The sequence below is a fragment of the Vombatus ursinus genome, unplaced genomic scaffold (genome assembly GCF_900497805.2).
Source record: "Vombatus ursinus unplaced genomic scaffold, bare-nosed wombat genome assembly UNPS02014779.1, whole genome shotgun sequence".
Taxonomy (NCBI): domain Eukaryota; kingdom Metazoa; phylum Chordata; class Mammalia; order Diprotodontia; family Vombatidae; genus Vombatus; species Vombatus ursinus.
Window position 1 is genome coordinate 44,872,752 of NW_020954557.1, and position 17,520 is coordinate 44,890,271.

At 34.6% G+C, this 17,520-nt stretch overlaps 1 protein-coding gene across 1 annotated transcript in view; it reads right to left on the reverse strand.

Moving 5' to 3' along the window:
• Window positions 1-17,520, reverse strand: part of HAT1 (histone acetyltransferase 1) — a 78,631-nt gene that overhangs the window by 25,327 nt on the left and 35,784 nt on the right. The window contains exons 4-8 of the mRNA XM_027866212.1: window positions 16,733-16,853; window positions 2,474-2,653; window positions 2,063-2,184; window positions 1,458-1,562; window positions 1,039-1,145 (exon numbers count right to left, since the gene is read on the reverse strand). Coding sequence (XP_027722013.1) covers window positions 1,039-1,145; window positions 1,458-1,562; window positions 2,063-2,184; window positions 2,474-2,653; window positions 16,733-16,853 — 635 coding nt within the window. The remainder of the gene's footprint in view (window positions 1-1,038; window positions 1,146-1,457; window positions 1,563-2,062; window positions 2,185-2,473; window positions 2,654-16,732; window positions 16,854-17,520) is intronic.

The following is a 17,520-nucleotide window of genomic DNA, read 5'->3' on the forward strand; positions in this document are numbered from 1 at the left end:
ATTTGGAATTTGTTTCAAATCAATTTTAATTTAATTTATTTTAGATTAAAAGTAAGCGCTTCTTATCATATGGTGCTGAGGCTTTCTTGTAAATGAAATGAAATTCTAGAACACATAAAAATAAAAGGATCTGACTATATTTCCAAGGGTTCTCTTAGCTTTAAAACTATTATCTTCTATATGTGAAAACAAACAGTTGGTTTCCATGGCCAAATAATTCATCACCTAGTGGCCAACAGCTGGAATAGCATTTTACATTTTTAAAAAAAAGTTATTTTCTCACAGTTTAAATAGCAATTTATTTCTTTGGCAACAATTCCATGAACTGCAGAAAAGGAGTAAAACTTCATCATTTTACTTCAGGGTAAGTTACTTACATTATTCCAATCTGTCCTTGCTCTTCAATTTTCATGATACTAACATACTGCTTGAATAGAAGAATCCAATAGATGAAATCACAGATTAAAGAGTCATTTCTTTCATTAGTTATTCTAGTCACAGCATTCAATGAGTAAATAATAGATTGATATTTGCATCATGAAGTGACTCTGAAATTCACCCATTTTAGTACTTTCTTATTAAGTGGCTTTATATTTTCCTCAAAATTATAAAAACATAATGAAAGGAAAATGAAATATCCACAAGTTACTAATAATTTACAAACTTATTAAATTTATATCACATTCAAAATAACCCTTCCTTCATGGTTTCAACAAAGGAGGAAGTATAAAAAAATAGATATTGAAAAACTAAACTTTTCTATGAATACCCTGACTAAATAAAAAGTTACAACCATTTCAACATAATAAAAATGAATTGTGAACTTGGAAAATCCTTTCTATTAAAACACTCTATACAGTTAGTTAAAAAGATACAGCCACTGCCCCCTAGGAGCTTACAATCTAAAATGTCTTATACAAGCCATGGTACCAGTTGAAGTCTTAATTCAATTGTGAGATACATAATATAAAATTTAGCCACTTAAAGTAGAAATTTTTCAGTAACTTAATATAAAGGTGAGAATAAAGATTTACATACCTGTAATATCAAGAACTATAGGAGAAGAAATGTAGTATCTATGAACTGTTTCAAAAAGTTGGGCACCATGGCCTTCACCTTGAAATGGAGGCAATATCAACATCTGGCTACAATACAGAAAGACATTTTTAAATTAAAAAAAAAAAAAAGATACCACTTGAAATCTGAAATCAGTTTTATATGATAAACAACTTAAAAAGTACCATAAAATCATGGAAACTTTATCTCCAAAAAATGTTAGATAATCAAACCATCTTCCCTGTTGTTTCAAAGGGCACAATGAAATAAATCAGTGCATACCCACCAGATAATGGTGATTTTTTTTTAAACAAATCAACACCATTATAACAAGTATTGGAAACTTCAGCAGTTCCCTCTTCTGAAATAAAAGACAAGGCACGTGTTACACTGCCAATTACCTTACACGTGGCCGGGTTTTGTCTGGGTACACATAGTAATTATAGACTGTCATGTAGCCTACGGTCGCAAAGAGCGTAGCTCCATCCTTATTATACTTCTCAAATCTGCAGATAAAACAGAAAGCCAAGCAGGTCAATTACAGTCGCGCTCCCATGCAGTGTCCATTTTCTTTTCCATTCTCTGACTGAATTTTCAGTGTCAGCAAGCTACTCTGTGAGGGCCCAATGGATACACCTGCTATGTTCTGAATGTACAATTCACTTAATTGGTGTGCAGCAACTTGGATAAATCAGACCTCTTTACATCACTTCAGTGCACTTGCCTATTATAAAGATGAATAGGTGGCAAGTAAAAGAAAACACAGGCAAAGCTCATTTTACTGTTTAAGCCTACATTCAGGGCTCTAACGGACAACAGCATTTAATTCAGCTCTATTCTCAAGATCTCCCAAAGCATAATGAAGGAAAACTCAAGCCTGATAAACAATAGTTTTTCTTTCCTGGGAAAAATATCATTATAGTGTCCCAATAATTGGCCCACCACAATTAAAATGCAGGCTTTGTGGAGGTAATAAGGTCTACTGTTGCTTTAGAACTGTACTTACACTAGAAAGTAGTTCCATCTTTCATCATCCACGTCAATAAAGCTAGCAGTTTCAATAAACCACATCAAAAAGGTCTGAAGCCTTTCATGATATTCTCGAAAGCCTGTACATGTCATGTCAGCCTAGGGAAAAAGCCAAGGAAAGTCAGGTGAAACTCATCACAGAGGTAAGTGAAAGTCTGTAGAACACAAAACTGTCCTGTGGGAAAATGTCTGGGAGCAGAATGCTCTGATTAAGATGTGTATACACCCACACACCCACACACTCTGAAAAGAACTTTTTTTAAAAATGATAGGAGCTATAATCTACAGTCAAGAAAGACCACTGAAAATAAACCAAATACTGGATGCAACCTTCAGCAAATTAATAAGTGTCAATTTATGCTAAAGAAATATCTAGTTTTGTTCTTACCTTGTATATTTCGTAGGTAATGTTTTCTCCTACTTCCTTATTGTGAACTGAGTATGTATGGAGTAATGTTCCAAAGGGCTTAAAATTAACTTCCTTTTCCAACAATGAAATAAAATCATCTGTGTTTGTACAAAATCCTGGAGGAATGATTTCTCTAATTTTGCTCTCAACATCATCAGCCTAAGGATTGTACATTAAAGAGGAATGGAAAAAAATTTAAATCAACACTTCTCCTTAATATTTAGCTGAAAACATTCAAAACCTTTAAAGCATAAGTAGGACTCACAAGAACATGTAACTTCAACTCATAATTTTAACATATAATTGAAAGCATGGATATAACCTTGTAGTGAATTGAGGAGATTGTTATGTGTAAGATCATCTAGTCATATCCGAAACCACGCTGATTTTGTCAAACTGGTCTCAAATAAGCACAGACACACTGTAATTTAATAAAAGGAGGTCAGATAGCCACTGTGATATTTTTCCTGGTTTTGCAGTTGTGAATACAATACGGTTGATACTGATTATACTCCTACATAATCTCTGAAGTTTACCAATTTTAAAAGTTTGGAAATTGTGCTAGATAGAAGAAACCAACATGTTTCTCTGTTCAAGAAAGGGTTGTCTTCAGCAGTGGGATAAAGCTAATGACTGGGCAAATTAATAGGAATCTCACAATGAAGAAGGGAGGCAGCTTTCAACTCCCCCATACATAAAAAAAATTAAGGGTTTTTAAAAAGATTCAATACAAGAGATTTCCAACAAAGTTATTTTAGAATATTTATCAGCATTATACTAGTGTAATAGAAGTATGTACATATATTCATACATACTTGTCGTGATTTTGAGACTTAAATTTATGGAAGAAGGAGAAAAAGCAAGTCTTAACAAAATTAAATTCAGAGATTAAAATTACCCTTGTTAAACAACCCTGGTGAATGTTCAGACTATCAGCTGAGCAGACTTCATAATCCTTTTCAAAACCCCAAAAGACCACTTGATTGAATACATTTACTACTTCTCTTTAACCATGAATATTTGATGAAGTCTCACAATAAAGTATTACTGCTTCTCACCAGGCAATAAAACTTAATGAATTGGTCTCAACTTAACAAAACCTTACCCCTCAATACAGTCCCTAAAAGCCTGACATTACATTCAACAAAATGAGCTTGCATTCTATTCAAACTTTTTTCTGAACAATGAGGCCAGGTTTTTACTTAATGGAGTTTGCCGTGAGTTCAGCTGTAATGTTTGTATTGTATCTATTTCCACAAGGACTGACACAAGAACACTTTGTGTTAACTTACTAAGCAGCTCTTTCACACCGTTTACATGCATGATGGGTATTAGTTCTAAACCAAGACCCTTGCTACTTAGCATTCAAAACAGGGAAATTAAGATGCTTAGAACAAAATACACTACAAAAGGCTAATACAACATGCTACTAATTCCTGTCCTTTCAACCATCTTTAAGTAGAAGCAATGCACCTGCAGATGAATAGCACTTTATCATCATTCAGTTACAATTTTAGGATGGAGAACCACGGATGGAGTTTATCACAAACAAGTTGTATTCTCAATGCTTTGGTACCACCAACATTTATATTTAACTTGTTTTATATCTGCAAAAAAGAGCTATTAAACAGTTAGAATATAGCTCTACAATACTTTGCCCCTAAGCTTACTTTTAATACATACATAGTCTCTGCATCTGATTCATCATCAAGATAAAAGAAGCTGAATTTACCAGAACTCTTTTTTGTTCATATTCTAAGCAGGATTTGATAAATATTTCTCTTTAAAACTACTGGTTAATCTGAACAACAGAACAGTAAAGACCAAATTAGGGATTTTATTTTACAATAGCAATGTAATTTAAATAATATTATTATAAAGGAATAACATTTTTCATAAGTCTGTTCTCCAGTGATTCAAATACAAGGTATTACTGATTAATAATTTTAAGTTAGGTAACTTAAAGTTAAATGTTTATGAAGTTCCCAAGTTGAATGTTTTTTTTAAAAAAAAATCAGTTTAAAGACTTGACTAACATTTTAAGTTTTACATTACTCTCAGACACTCCTCTGAGATACTTATTGCCTTCCTCACAGAACATACAGAACAATCAGTTTACAACTTTGTACCAATTCTTTCAATCACTTCAAATATTTCTTAGTTGACATCCCTTTTCTCATTCCAATAAAACTGCTGCAAGAATCACCTGGCTATGCTGGGGTTGGAAGGACATAGTAATATCAGTTTTTTTAGTCTAACAAAGTTTTTTAAGCCCAAAGATTTTAACCTTCAAGATAATAGACTATAAACTATAAAACTATAATAAATGACACCAATTAACATGAAAGATACCCAGGCAAAATGTTTTAACACAAACATCTAATTTTAATCTTTAAAATGTTAAAAGTGAATGGAAAAGGTGCAAAGGGTAAGGGTTAAATATTTTAGAGCTATTAATTTCCATTCCCTAAAAAGATTAACTACAATGAATTTATCTGATTTATATAACAAAATTCACTGTTAAAAACTGAATTCTCACTGCCTCCCTAAAAGCTGCAGGACAAAATGTAAGACCACTAACTGGAATTTTAATCTTACTTAGTTTTCTGGGGGAAACGAACAAACAAAATGTATGTACAACAATGTGACATAACATATTATACACACACATACATATATGTTGAGGAAGGAAGTAATATAGAAAATTATCTTTTGGTTAACTGAATTTGATACTAAGGGTTAAGCCAAGTTCATCTTTTTGTTTCAAGTCTTTGTAAAGCATTTCATTAAAGTAGGTGTTTATTTTCTATGTTAGTAAACAGAGTATCCTGAACAAGGTTCAATTTTGCATTCTAAATCTCAATTATGCTTGTACAATACTGTAGGCTGAAGGAGTCATATTTCCAACTTCTTTTATAAAGAATGAAGATCCCCTACTTTATATAAAAAATACCATGGAACCCAACAATATTAGCTGTGATTTTAGCATCTACTGACAAGCAGCATAGCACAATGGAAGGAGTGCTGAACTTGGGGAATCAGATGCCTTGTGTTCAATTATCAGCTCTGCCACTTACTACATGGGTGATCATGAGCAAATCATTTCACTGGTCTGGTCTTAAATTTTTCATCTGTAAAATCAGGTCCCTTTTCTAGCTCTAAAGCTATGATCTTATGCTGAAGGAAAAATGTGACAATGAAAAACTATGAATTTCTAGCTCTAAAGCTATGATCTTATGCTGAAGGAAAAATGTGGCAATGAAAAACTGTGAATTCAATAATATGTTTAAGGTAAGTTTGTGTCCATTTGATTAATCACAACATCTACATACATTTGAAAAGGAGTAACAACTGAAAATATAAAACTTCCAACAGGCCTTTCAGTCAAGCTGCATATTCTGCTAGAGCTAAATAAAGAACAAAATGACAATGCTTGGTACATATGGATTCATGGACCCCTGACAATAATCTTACAGCTTCTATGTTGGGAATCATTGACCCAGAATATATTCTTGAAAAGGGTTTTCTGTATTTGCCTTTTTGAGGATAAATAAACCTCTCATTCAAGCTTGGTTTCCTAACATTTGGGTTCTCCTAAAAGTTGAGCACAGGGAAAAAAATCTGAGTTTTTTAATTTTCTGGGTTTTGGCTAATGTTTTAGACTAAATGATATCTAAAGTACCTTACAACTCTAATTATTTTACTTAATATAGTATACAATGTGCATATAACAACAAGATAGACTTTAATTCATTACTGTGCTAAGAATCAGCAATATTAGGTCCACTACTGATCTTTTCTCTGGACCAGGGTAGGCTAGTGGAAAGTAAACCTACTGGATTTGAAGTCAGAATAACTGGATTAAAATCTTAGCTATCTCAATTACTACCTTAGGCAAAGTTTCCTTATCTTTAAAATGAGAGTATTAAATTAGATGTTCTCAGGTCCTTCCCAATTCTAAATTCTGTAATTCTGTAGTATTTATGTGACTATGAACATACTACAGTTTCTGGTATGAATAATTTTGCTAATATTTAAATATAAGACATCACAATCTTATTGTCTTTAAAAAAAAAAAAGTAGCACCATAGACCTCCAATTCTTGCTAGTTATTTTTGCAGTTAGAAAGAAGAAAAAATATGGTTGTACGAGGTTTCATATTTGACTAAAAAGGAAAAATGATAAAAAAAAAAACTTTTGAAAAAATCCAATGTTATTAAAGAACATCCACAAACAGCTAATGTGCACAGTCTCACTTACATCAGAAAAATAATATTTTTACTAAACAAGCAAAAAGAACCCCAAACTAGTTGAACCTTGATAATTTTCATTGATTATCTACAAAATAGGTTTTGTGTTATATTTCATTTATGGTGAGTTAGCACTCTTCTTTTTGCTTCATTAAATTCCTAGGCTAATTTTTGAAAAATTAAAGATATTTTACAATGAAGTTTTGAACATAAACACAGTACCTATGAAGCATCACTGTCATACCTTATACAAAAGCTAACATTGCTAAAAAGTGACTGATTCGAGTTTCACCTGTCATATTTGCCCACGTCTACCAACAACACTGAAAAAGCAGTGATATTACCATAAGATGGGCAGCATGACGTGAATATCTAATTAACAAAAAAGGGACAAATCAGTTTCTGAATAATCAAGAGTTAACTGTATTGAACAGGAAGTTCTCAAAGGAAGAAATTCAAGCTATTAGCAACTATATGAAAAAATGTTTTCACTCACCAACTAAAGAATTAAAACAACCTTAAGGTTCCACCTCTCAAACCATCAGACTATCAAAGATGATAGAAAAGGAAAATGACAAATGTTGGAAAGGCTGCAGGAAAACAGGCACACTGAAACAGCTGTTACTTGGTCCAACTGTTCTGTAAAGCAATTTGGAACTATGCCCAAAAAGGCACTAAACTGTGCATATCCTTAGACCACTAGATCCCACTTCTACGCTGATACCCAGAAAACTCAAAAAAAGGAAGAAAAGAACTCATATTTTAAAAAATGTTTAATAGCAGCACTTTTATAGCAAAGAACTGGAAACTAAGCAGGTGCCCTTTGATTAAGGAATAACTGAAGAAATCCTGGTATATGAATGTAATGGAATACTATTGTGCCATAAGAAATGATGAAAAGGATCATTAGAGAAGCCTAGGAAGAATTTTTATAAACTTCTGTTCACAGACTAAAGTGAAAAGAATCAGGAGAACAATTTATACAATAACAATGTTTACTAACCATGACTTCAGAGGACCAATGATGAATCACGCTACTACCTACCTCCTCACAGAGAGGTAGTGGACTGAAGATGCAGAATGAAATATATATTTTAGCTATAGACAATGTGAAAATTAGTTTTATGTCTGCCTACTTGTTAAAAAGGTTTCTTAATTTTTTCCAGTGGAAGAAGACAGAAAGGTATTTTCATTATAGAGTTCTTCCCCCCATCATCCCCAGAAAAGAAAAAGGGCTATTGAAACTTTTTTTTTAAATGCACAAAAAGGAACAGAAGAACACCAGAAGAAAACACAAACATGACAGCTTTAAAAATTATCTGTTGGGTCTATTATATGCTTAAATGGAAAAGCAAGGTATACATGATAAAGATTTGCAGTTTCACATACAATCCTTTTTCTGTTTTAATGCTCATTTGGGATTTGTTAAATTAAGAAAAAATTTATTTGTCATAATAGAATAAGCACTATTTTATCTGGAAAGGTGATAGTGTCCAGACACGAAAAAATCCAAATTAAAATGGAAAAAAAGGTAAATTCAATTTTAAACAAATCCGAAGGTATCTCATTTTACCTTAGAAAAAGAAAACAGATGGCAGTGTCAATATAAAGGATAAAATTTTTAAAAACTTTTTAAAAACTTTAAAAAGCAACTTAACATCAAAATTAGTAGTTCTCTGTGGCTTACTGATATAAATCACGAAGTGAAAAACTACTATACTTAATTTTTTAAAGTGATTTGCATTTAGTGTAGCTAGTGGGGAAAAGAAACCTAAAAATATCATGTGTAGGGCCTAGTATTATTTGTAATTCTGTTTTAAATTTATGGTGATTCTGATAACATTATTTTTTAAGCCACCTCTTATTTTTACATGCCAAGTTAATCATTTGTTGCTTTCTATGCAGATTTTCAACATTTAAAACAATTATGGAATAAAATGTTCTTCAGTTTCCTTAAAGCCACAACTGGATTATAAAAGCAGTTTCCTGGCTGCTGCTCTCTATCTCTATTTCCTACTTCTACACTCCTTATCTTGTATATCATGACCTCCTAAAGACATACCTTTCATTTTATCTGTCTTCTTAATTAAGAGCCACAATGGTGCCTGGCACCCTAGTGCCAACCTCATCAAATATGAACTTCTCAGTGTAGTTTTCAAGGCTCTATGTTGTTATTTGACCCTAGCTTTAAAATTCAACTTTATTCCCCACTATCACCTAGTGACATTATTCCTAGGAGGCTATTCACAGTCCTCTACATATATCATACTCATTCTCACATCACCAGGTATTGGCTCATAATTCTTCTTTCCACCTAGAAAAACTTTCTTTCAATTTTTCCTCAATACAATAAGAAATATCTACCTCAAGAGTCAACATAATATCATTAAAGAAACATTAGAAGTACTCCTTCTAAGAACAGGTATAAAATGAGGATGCATAATACCACTTTTATCTAAAATGGTATTGGAAATTCTAACAATTGCAATGAATCTGAAAAAGGTTACTAGAGAGATAGACTGATAATTGATGAGTCATAGTAATATAGTAAAAATGGCAATATGCTCTCAATTTAGTTAACAGGACACAAAATCAAATCAAATCATGCCTAAACTTGGCAAAAAAAAATTATAAGCAATAAAACTCAAAGACAATGGGGATTTATGGAGGAACAAGTACCCTCACTGAATGCCACTGGAATTGCAAGCCCAGAACATCTCTTGAGTGATGCAATCTAGCAGTATGAAGTTAGAATTTATAAAAATAATTATATCACACCTAACAATTTCACACCTAACAATTACAACCTAGGGAATATATGCTTAAAGTATTATTTTAAAAAAAACAAAACTTGGTGAAAAATGTTCATAGAAGCACTACCTATAATTGCAAAAACTGGATGCAATCAATCTAAATGTCCATCAATGGGGAAGAGAAAAATTTTCTCTCCTGCCAAATCTAGCAGTTTTCAAATCTGAGCTCATCTCAGCTGTTTCAAAAAGCTTTCTCTAATTCATAGCATTTCTCCTTATAGTAGATATCACAGTTTCACCCTAAGTGTCCTCTAGTTAATTTAAGATTACATCTTTTCAAAATTGAGGCAGCTCCCATACTGGATATGAATAGTAATTAAAGAGTCAACTAAGAATGAGTTCAAGCCTTACCTCTGACACATATTGGCTATTGTCATCCAAGCTAGCCAGTCAATCAATAAACATTTATTAAGCAACTACTATGTGCCAGGCACCATGCAAAGCACTAGGGATACAAAATAAAGCAAAAGATAAGTCACAATTCTCAAAGAACTCACAACCTAATGGGAGAGACAACAAGAAGACAAAAATACAAACAAGCTATATACAGGATAAGTAGGAAATAATTAACAGAAAGAAGGCCCTTAGAGCATTAAGAGGGGTTGGGAAAAGGTTCCTTCATAAGATGAGATTTTAATTGGGACAAAAAGGAAGCCAGTAGATGGAGATGAAAAGAGCATTTCAGGCATGGAAGATAGCCAGAGAAACCACAAAGAGTAGAGATTTAGAAGTATCTTAGTCATAAAACAACAAGAAGGCAAGTGTCACTGGATCAAAGAGTACAAGGTGAGGAATAAAGTATAAGAAGACTGAAAAGGTAGGAAAGGGTTATGAAGGGCTTTGAATGTCAAAGAGAGCAACAGAGAGCCAATGGAGTTTATTGAATAAGGGGGTAACATGAATGGACCTGCACTTCAGGAAAATCACTTTGGTAACTGAATGGAGGATGGATTGGAGTGGTGAAGAAACTTGATACAGACAGACCAACCAGTAGGCTATTACAACAGTCAAACTATGAGGTGATGAAGGCCTGTACCAGAGTAGTGGCAGTGTCAAGAGGAGATAGAGGGGTATATTCAAGAGATGTTGGAAGGGTGAAATCAACAGGCCTTGGCAACAGATTGGATATTTTGGGGTGGGAGGGGGGATGAGAGATAGTGAGGATAACACTTAAGTTATGAGTCTGTGGGACTAGGAGAAGGTGTTGCCCTTCATAGTAATAGTAAAATTAGGAATGGTAGAGGGCTCAGGCAGGGAGAAAGATGAGTTCAGTTCTGGACATGTTGAGTTAAAGATGTCTACTGGAATCCAGTTCTAGACGTCTGAAAGACAAGTTGAAGATGCAAGATTGGAGGTCAACAGAGAGGTTAGACAGGATAGGTAGAAATGAAAATCATCTACATAGGGATGGTAATTAAATCCATGGGAATTGTTGAGATCACCAAGTGAGGTAGTATAGAGGGAAAAGAGAAGAGGGCCTCTCTTTGGCCTCTCCTCGTGTCATATGCTATAGTTGGCCCTGGAGTGCAGTGGAGCCAGAGTTCTGCTTGAAGCATCTGCGGATGTAAGGTGCCTTGTAATTAGTAACCTACAATTTCACGGGCATACAATGTTGTTGTTACTAGCTTTTTGGTGATCACTCTTGTTAACAAAGGACAGCTAACAAGAGCATACCTTTTAGGGTATTTGAACCCTGTGGGACATCTACGGTTAGAGGGTGTGATCTGGATGAGGATTCAGCAAAGGAGACTAAGGAATGGTGAAATAGGTAGGAGAATCAGGAGAGAGTAGTACCCCAGAAACTTAGAGAGAAGAAAGTACAAAGAAGGAGAAAGTGATCAACAGTGTCAAAGGCTGCAAAGAGGAGAATGAGGATTGAGAAAAAGCCATTGGATTTGGCAATTAAGAGATCAATGGTAACTTTGGAGGGAACAGTATCAGTGGAATGATGAGGTCGGAAGCCAGATTGTAAAAGGTCAAGAGAAGAGAAAGCGAAGGCATCTCAGTTTAGCCACACAAAGAGAAGAGATATAAGATGACAGAAGGCATAGAAGGATCAAATCAGATTTTTTTCAGCATGGGGTGACATGGGAATGTTTACAAGTAACAGGAAAAAGTCAGAGGACAGGGAGTAATTGAAAATAAGTGACAGAATAGGGATAACAGGAAGCAAATCTGATGGAAAAGACAGGATGGGATAGGAATGCTTGAGCAGGTAGTGGAGTTAACTTTGGCAAGGAAAAAGGCCACCTCATCATGTGAGACAGGTGAAGAAAGAAAATAATGGCAGAAGGCATATAAGTCATATGAGATAAGGAAGAGGGGAGAAGATAGAACTGATGGAGAATGACCTCAATTGTTCTATAAAATATAAAGCAAAGTTCTCAGCTGAGACAGTGGTAGGAAGAGGAGCCTTGCGAGGTTTGAGGAGGGAAGAATAGGTTTGGAAGAGCCGCTGTAGAAACTAGCATAGTAAATTGAAAAGGCAACCATTGTAGGGTTATCTAACAGTAGTAAGGACCTGGTTGCGATTGTGTAGTATAAATTTGTGATGGACCCAATCAGAGCAGTTGCATGATTTTTTCCATCTTCAATTCAGTAGTATGTATGTAGATGGTAAGGCTGAGGATTGACAGGGTGCAACTGGTGAAATGATAAGGGGGCTAGGAACTCAAGAGAGGACAATGCAGAGTTGAATTAGGTCACTAAGGAAGCAACGATGGGGAAAAGAGGAGAGAGTGGCAAGTGCAAAGGAGATGGACTGAAGGTCACAATGCGGATGAAGATTAGGATTATGTATAGGAACCAGAGGGAAAGGTGAAAAGTCAATAGATTATGGTCAGATAAGGGGATTTCAGAATTCTTGAACATGGTAGTGGTAGATTTATAAATGACAGCAAGATCAAGAATATGACCATCTTTGTATATAGTTGAGATGGGTTGGAGCAGTAGCTTTGGGAAATGAATAGGTTGAGAAATGATTACAGTGTTTGAAAGAGAGCCAATATATGTGCTGAAGTCTTCTAGTATGAGAGTAGGCATTGGAGAAGGAAAAAAAACTCATTAAAGAAAGAAGGGGAACAGCCTGGAGGTTTGTTAACAGCTACCAGGATTTTGATAAGGTGGTAGATATGAATAGCATGAACCTCAAAGAAAGAGAGATTACTGAGTGGTGGAGATAGCAAGAGAACCTAAAGTGGCAAGGGGGAGCAAAAAGTATTCCAACTCCCCTGCTTAGGCCAGTGAGTCAAAGTGAATGAGTAAAAAGTGCAGCCAGTACTAAGAAGGGTAGCCAGGAAGACTCTGTCATCAGAAGAGCCCAGTTTCAGTAAGAGCTAGTAGATGGAAGGAGGAGAGGAAAAGATTTAGGATGAAGAGAAGTTTGGTGCCTATAGAACAGGCATTTCAGCGTGTACAATGGAAGAAGTTAGGGGGAGGGGATTTGGTTGGAACTTTAGGGTGGGAGGGTTGAAGGAGATGAGAATAAGGAATCAGTTTGGGGGGGATGGGTAGATTTGGATGATGACCTACAATGGTTCAGAAACACTGGGATATGTAGAGTATAACTGAGTATGAAATTGTTCTTAATTGAGTGCAAAGTGCCACTCCTCTTCTCAAAGGTAGCTGGAGAGAAACATAGCATAAAATGGAAGGCACCATGGTCAGATGGGAGACACAGTTTCATTAATCCTCTTCCCTCCAAAGGCTGGAGATTAAGCAGGAGATGAGGCAGCAAGAGATGGAAGTTAAACTTACAAAGTGGCAGGAAGTCCCACTCTACCGAATTTTTCTTCCTCTCCCCTCAAGGGACGGGCACAGCTGAGATGGAAGGCCTGTGGTCAAAGGGGAGATTGCTCCTCTTTGCCCTGGATGTTCTGTTCAGCCTTGCCCCTTACTGCCTTCCCTCAGGGGATACACATAGGAGATGAAAGGCACTTGGTCAGAAAGGCCTCTTATCACCTGAGGCTGAAGATCAGGCAGCACAGCAGGAAGTAGCAGACTGCAGGGCAGGATGAACTTGCTTTGGGGCAGATGGAAATCACCCAGTCCACTTAGAGAATTCATTTAACCTCTGAGTTTCTCAAGCAATACTTTAAGGTTGTTAAGTTGTAGCACAGTTGCAGATCTGCATAAGTGGAGGAAGTTTCTTCACCTGGAGCTCCCTATACCAATGAAATCACAGGCCTGGACACTAAAAACAATCTTTTTAAAAACTGAGTCATCACAATGTACTTTTGGGCTCACCTGCATTATTATCAAAATTTTAAATGCATATAAAAGTACACTACATACAAATGAATACTAGAGTCTCTCTAAGGCTATAACCTAGATAGGAGCTGCTGATTTGCATTAGTTGTAGCAATTTCTTTACCACTAAGCTTTCTACACCAATGAAATCAAAGATCTTGACCCCAACCTCAATAACCTCTCCCACCCCCATACATCTCCTTCAATCAACTTGAAACATGGAGAAAAAAAAAAGTGGGGATGAGGAAGGCTCTTTGAAGAGCCAAAATGGACTCTTCCATGCAATAAAGTCACTTAGATCCTCACTTGAAGCTTGTCTATTCTTATTTCCTACCTAAGTCTAAAAAGGTTTTCATCTTTCTAGGAGTGAGGACTAGCCATTAGAGGCAGATACACTAATTAATGATAATCATGAGCAAAGGAAGATATTCAAAACCTATAAAAATAGACAAGAACTCAAAATAGAAGTGTGAGGCTATGTCTATGTTATAGCCACATACAAAAATGTTTAAGAAAGGTTAAATTTACTCAATGAACTCTGTTTGAGGTAGAAATGTAATATATTTTGGAAAGATTTCCAACCAGTATAATTAAAATAAAAACTTTTTAATATTTAATGTGATAAACACTTGTTTGTGAATCCTCTTCAACAGGAAATGGCTGAACAAATCATGGTGTATCAATGTACTGGAATATGATTGCATTCTAAGAAATACTAAAAAGTCAAGACTCAGAAATCTGGGAAGATTTGTATGAACTGATATGCAGTGAAAGGGCCCAGAACAATTTATATATTGTAAAGAAAAACAACTCTTCTTGCCTGAAAAATTGTGACCAATGCAATACCCAATCTTGAATCTAGAAACCTCATGATACAAAACATACTTCCCAACTCTCCAGAGGAGAGATGCTAGACTAAAGCTGTACAATAAGATGTATCCTTTCAGGCCAGCTAGTGTGTGAATCTGTTTGGCTTGATTATATGCACTTGTTAGAAGGGAGGGATTTTTTTTGAGAAGGGGCATAGAAAGGGGAGATTTAATCAGAAGTAGAAAAAAAGGAAAAAAATTTAATATACACTCTAAAAATCAAACTACACACAAAAGAGAATAAAAAGAGATCAATGGTTTCATATACAATTCTTTTTCTCTTTTCTTCTTTGTATATGTAAATATTTGCATTTGTTAGGTTCATAAGAAAAAAGGAGGCAGTGCCTTTTCCTATTTCTTCTTTTGAATGTTCAGGCATTACAATTATAGTTTGTGTCATTCCTAAATGCAATTTTATTATATCTAGGAAGAATTTTTCTAAAAGAATATATTTCCAATTTTATAATAAATCAAGGAAAAACAAAATTCATTTAACAAAAACTAAATGTGAAAGAAACTTTGCTAAAATGTATCCACCCTTTTATGGAAGGGATACTAGTATCAAGAAAACACTTGTGAGGATACTGATGAGCCTCTTGTGCTGGGGGCCTAGGCAGGATTCTATAAAGAGTACATAAAGAGCACTCTGGGCTCACAGTAGAAGTCATGGGGGAAAATGTTTGTCATCAAAATTTTCGAATCTGAAGTTACTGAAATTCTATATTTTGTTGACTGATCTGGTAACAATTGGCATGACTCTACTGAATGTATTTATCTGTGAAGATAAATTAGTAGAAATTCAGGGAAGCTATGAAATGAAACACTGGAAATACTTCAAGCACTTGATATGCATGTGGATTTTTCATTATTTATGTGATTCCCCTGAAAAAAAATCATAGAAGAATTATGGAAATCCTTCAAGTGATCAGTGAAAAAGATGAGTTGAAATTGGTTAAAGATGCTGGAAACACAGTGACTTGTGACAGAGAGGGCATGGACAGTGTCATGAGCCAACCTCTGATTAGGAGAAAAAGCAGTACCTAATACTGAGCATTGATTCTGCAAGTCTGATATACTCTTTAGTGTGGGATAAATGAAAAAATTGCATATTGTGCTGTTTTTCTCTTTATTAAATTAAAAAAAAATTCCATTTCAGCCTTATAGTTCTCAATGAAAATTGAGAGAAAACCTTTTGTTGTTAGGAAATGGCTTTCCTGAATGGAATAATATAAAAACTAGGTGACAATTAAGTTTGTAAGGGCATAGCGGATAATGATTTTGGCAGGTGAATTCTACAACATACCCAACAGAAGTTGTAGAAAGGAAGTACACCAAATGTGTAAAATATAAGCCTCTCAGTTCATCATTTTTTAACAGCATAGAAAGTCAAGAGATTGGTTGTATAAAAGATTAATACCATAATAAATCAGAAAAGGAGCATTTTCAGAAGAATAAGTAAATCTTTTTGGAAGCTGGATAAAACAAAAATGTGTTTCAATTTGGAATAGAGAAACACATACTCAAAATACTCATCTTCACTCCTGCCCTGACCTGTCTGGTTCCATTTTGTTTCAATTGACTTCATTATCTATTCTTGTGAAAGAGTCCTAACAACAACAATAAATAACAAAATTTCTATGAGGTTTGAGCCAGAAGAAATAAATATGAAAATAGTGATTGGAAAAGTAGTTTGCAAGCAACATTTGGGAAAAGACAATTTAGATATTTTCTTCTACCCCAATGATTTATATTCCTTTATATTACATAAAATGTGCAATAGTGAAGCTTTTCAGTCAACAATTTTCTTAACCCACAATCCAAAAGCAATGGGAACAGAACTAAGTGTTTGAAAGAAAAATGTAACTAAGAAATCAGATGGAGTAGGAAAAATGGCTCCATAATTTAAAGAACAGTAGAAAGTGACAACTGACAACTCACTACATGTAATCTAAAAAGTAGATAAAAATAACCTTCTCTTATCTACAAATGTTTAGAATATAAAATTTTAAACTTGATTAAACATGTAGTTTAAAATATAAATTTTATTTCTGCTTTTACCTCTACACAGTCGAAATTCTCACTAACTTTAGACGCATACTCAATTCGGAATAGCGTTGACAGGTTACCAGCATTATAGTACAAAATGATCTTAAGACCCTTGTAACCGAAGACAGTTTCACTGGAAAGGAAAAAAATAAGCAGCAATCAAGAACCTTAGAGAAACAAAGAAATATCATATTAACTGTCTATGAACGGTTTGAACTTCCATGCCTTGAAATATTTCTCATTGTTCCTATAAAAATAAATAAACATTTGTAAAAATATTTTAAGCAGTCACACATTGCATAAAAGAGGTAGAAGAGCTGAATCTGGACCTCAACCAATCAAAATTCTAAAAGTGGTTCCTCAACTGTACTGCTTCCTTCTACCAACTTTCTACCTCTATTAAAAGAAGTGACCACATCCTAAACCTAATACACATCATCACATCTTTCAAAAGGATATTCCCACAGCAAACAGGGTCATTAGAATTTCCCAGTTGCCCTCTTCTAGGTGAAATAAGTCTGGTTAAGTAATTTCCAATAAAATTTCAGCAGCATGAGAGATCTAAGAAATGTGTATTTTATTAAAAGCAACAATGGCAGTTCCAAAATTCATTCTAGGATACTACAGAAGAATGTGGGCAGGCTTTTGTCCTACTTTCAGAGTCAACATTGGCGATATTAAGAGGTAATAACAAGTGGACAAGGAATTAAGACTCCATTTAAGCTTAAGTCACTAGGGGCTGAGTTATCTCCTCCTATCTCATATATGTTTGTGAATTATAAATTAGTATCTCATATAGC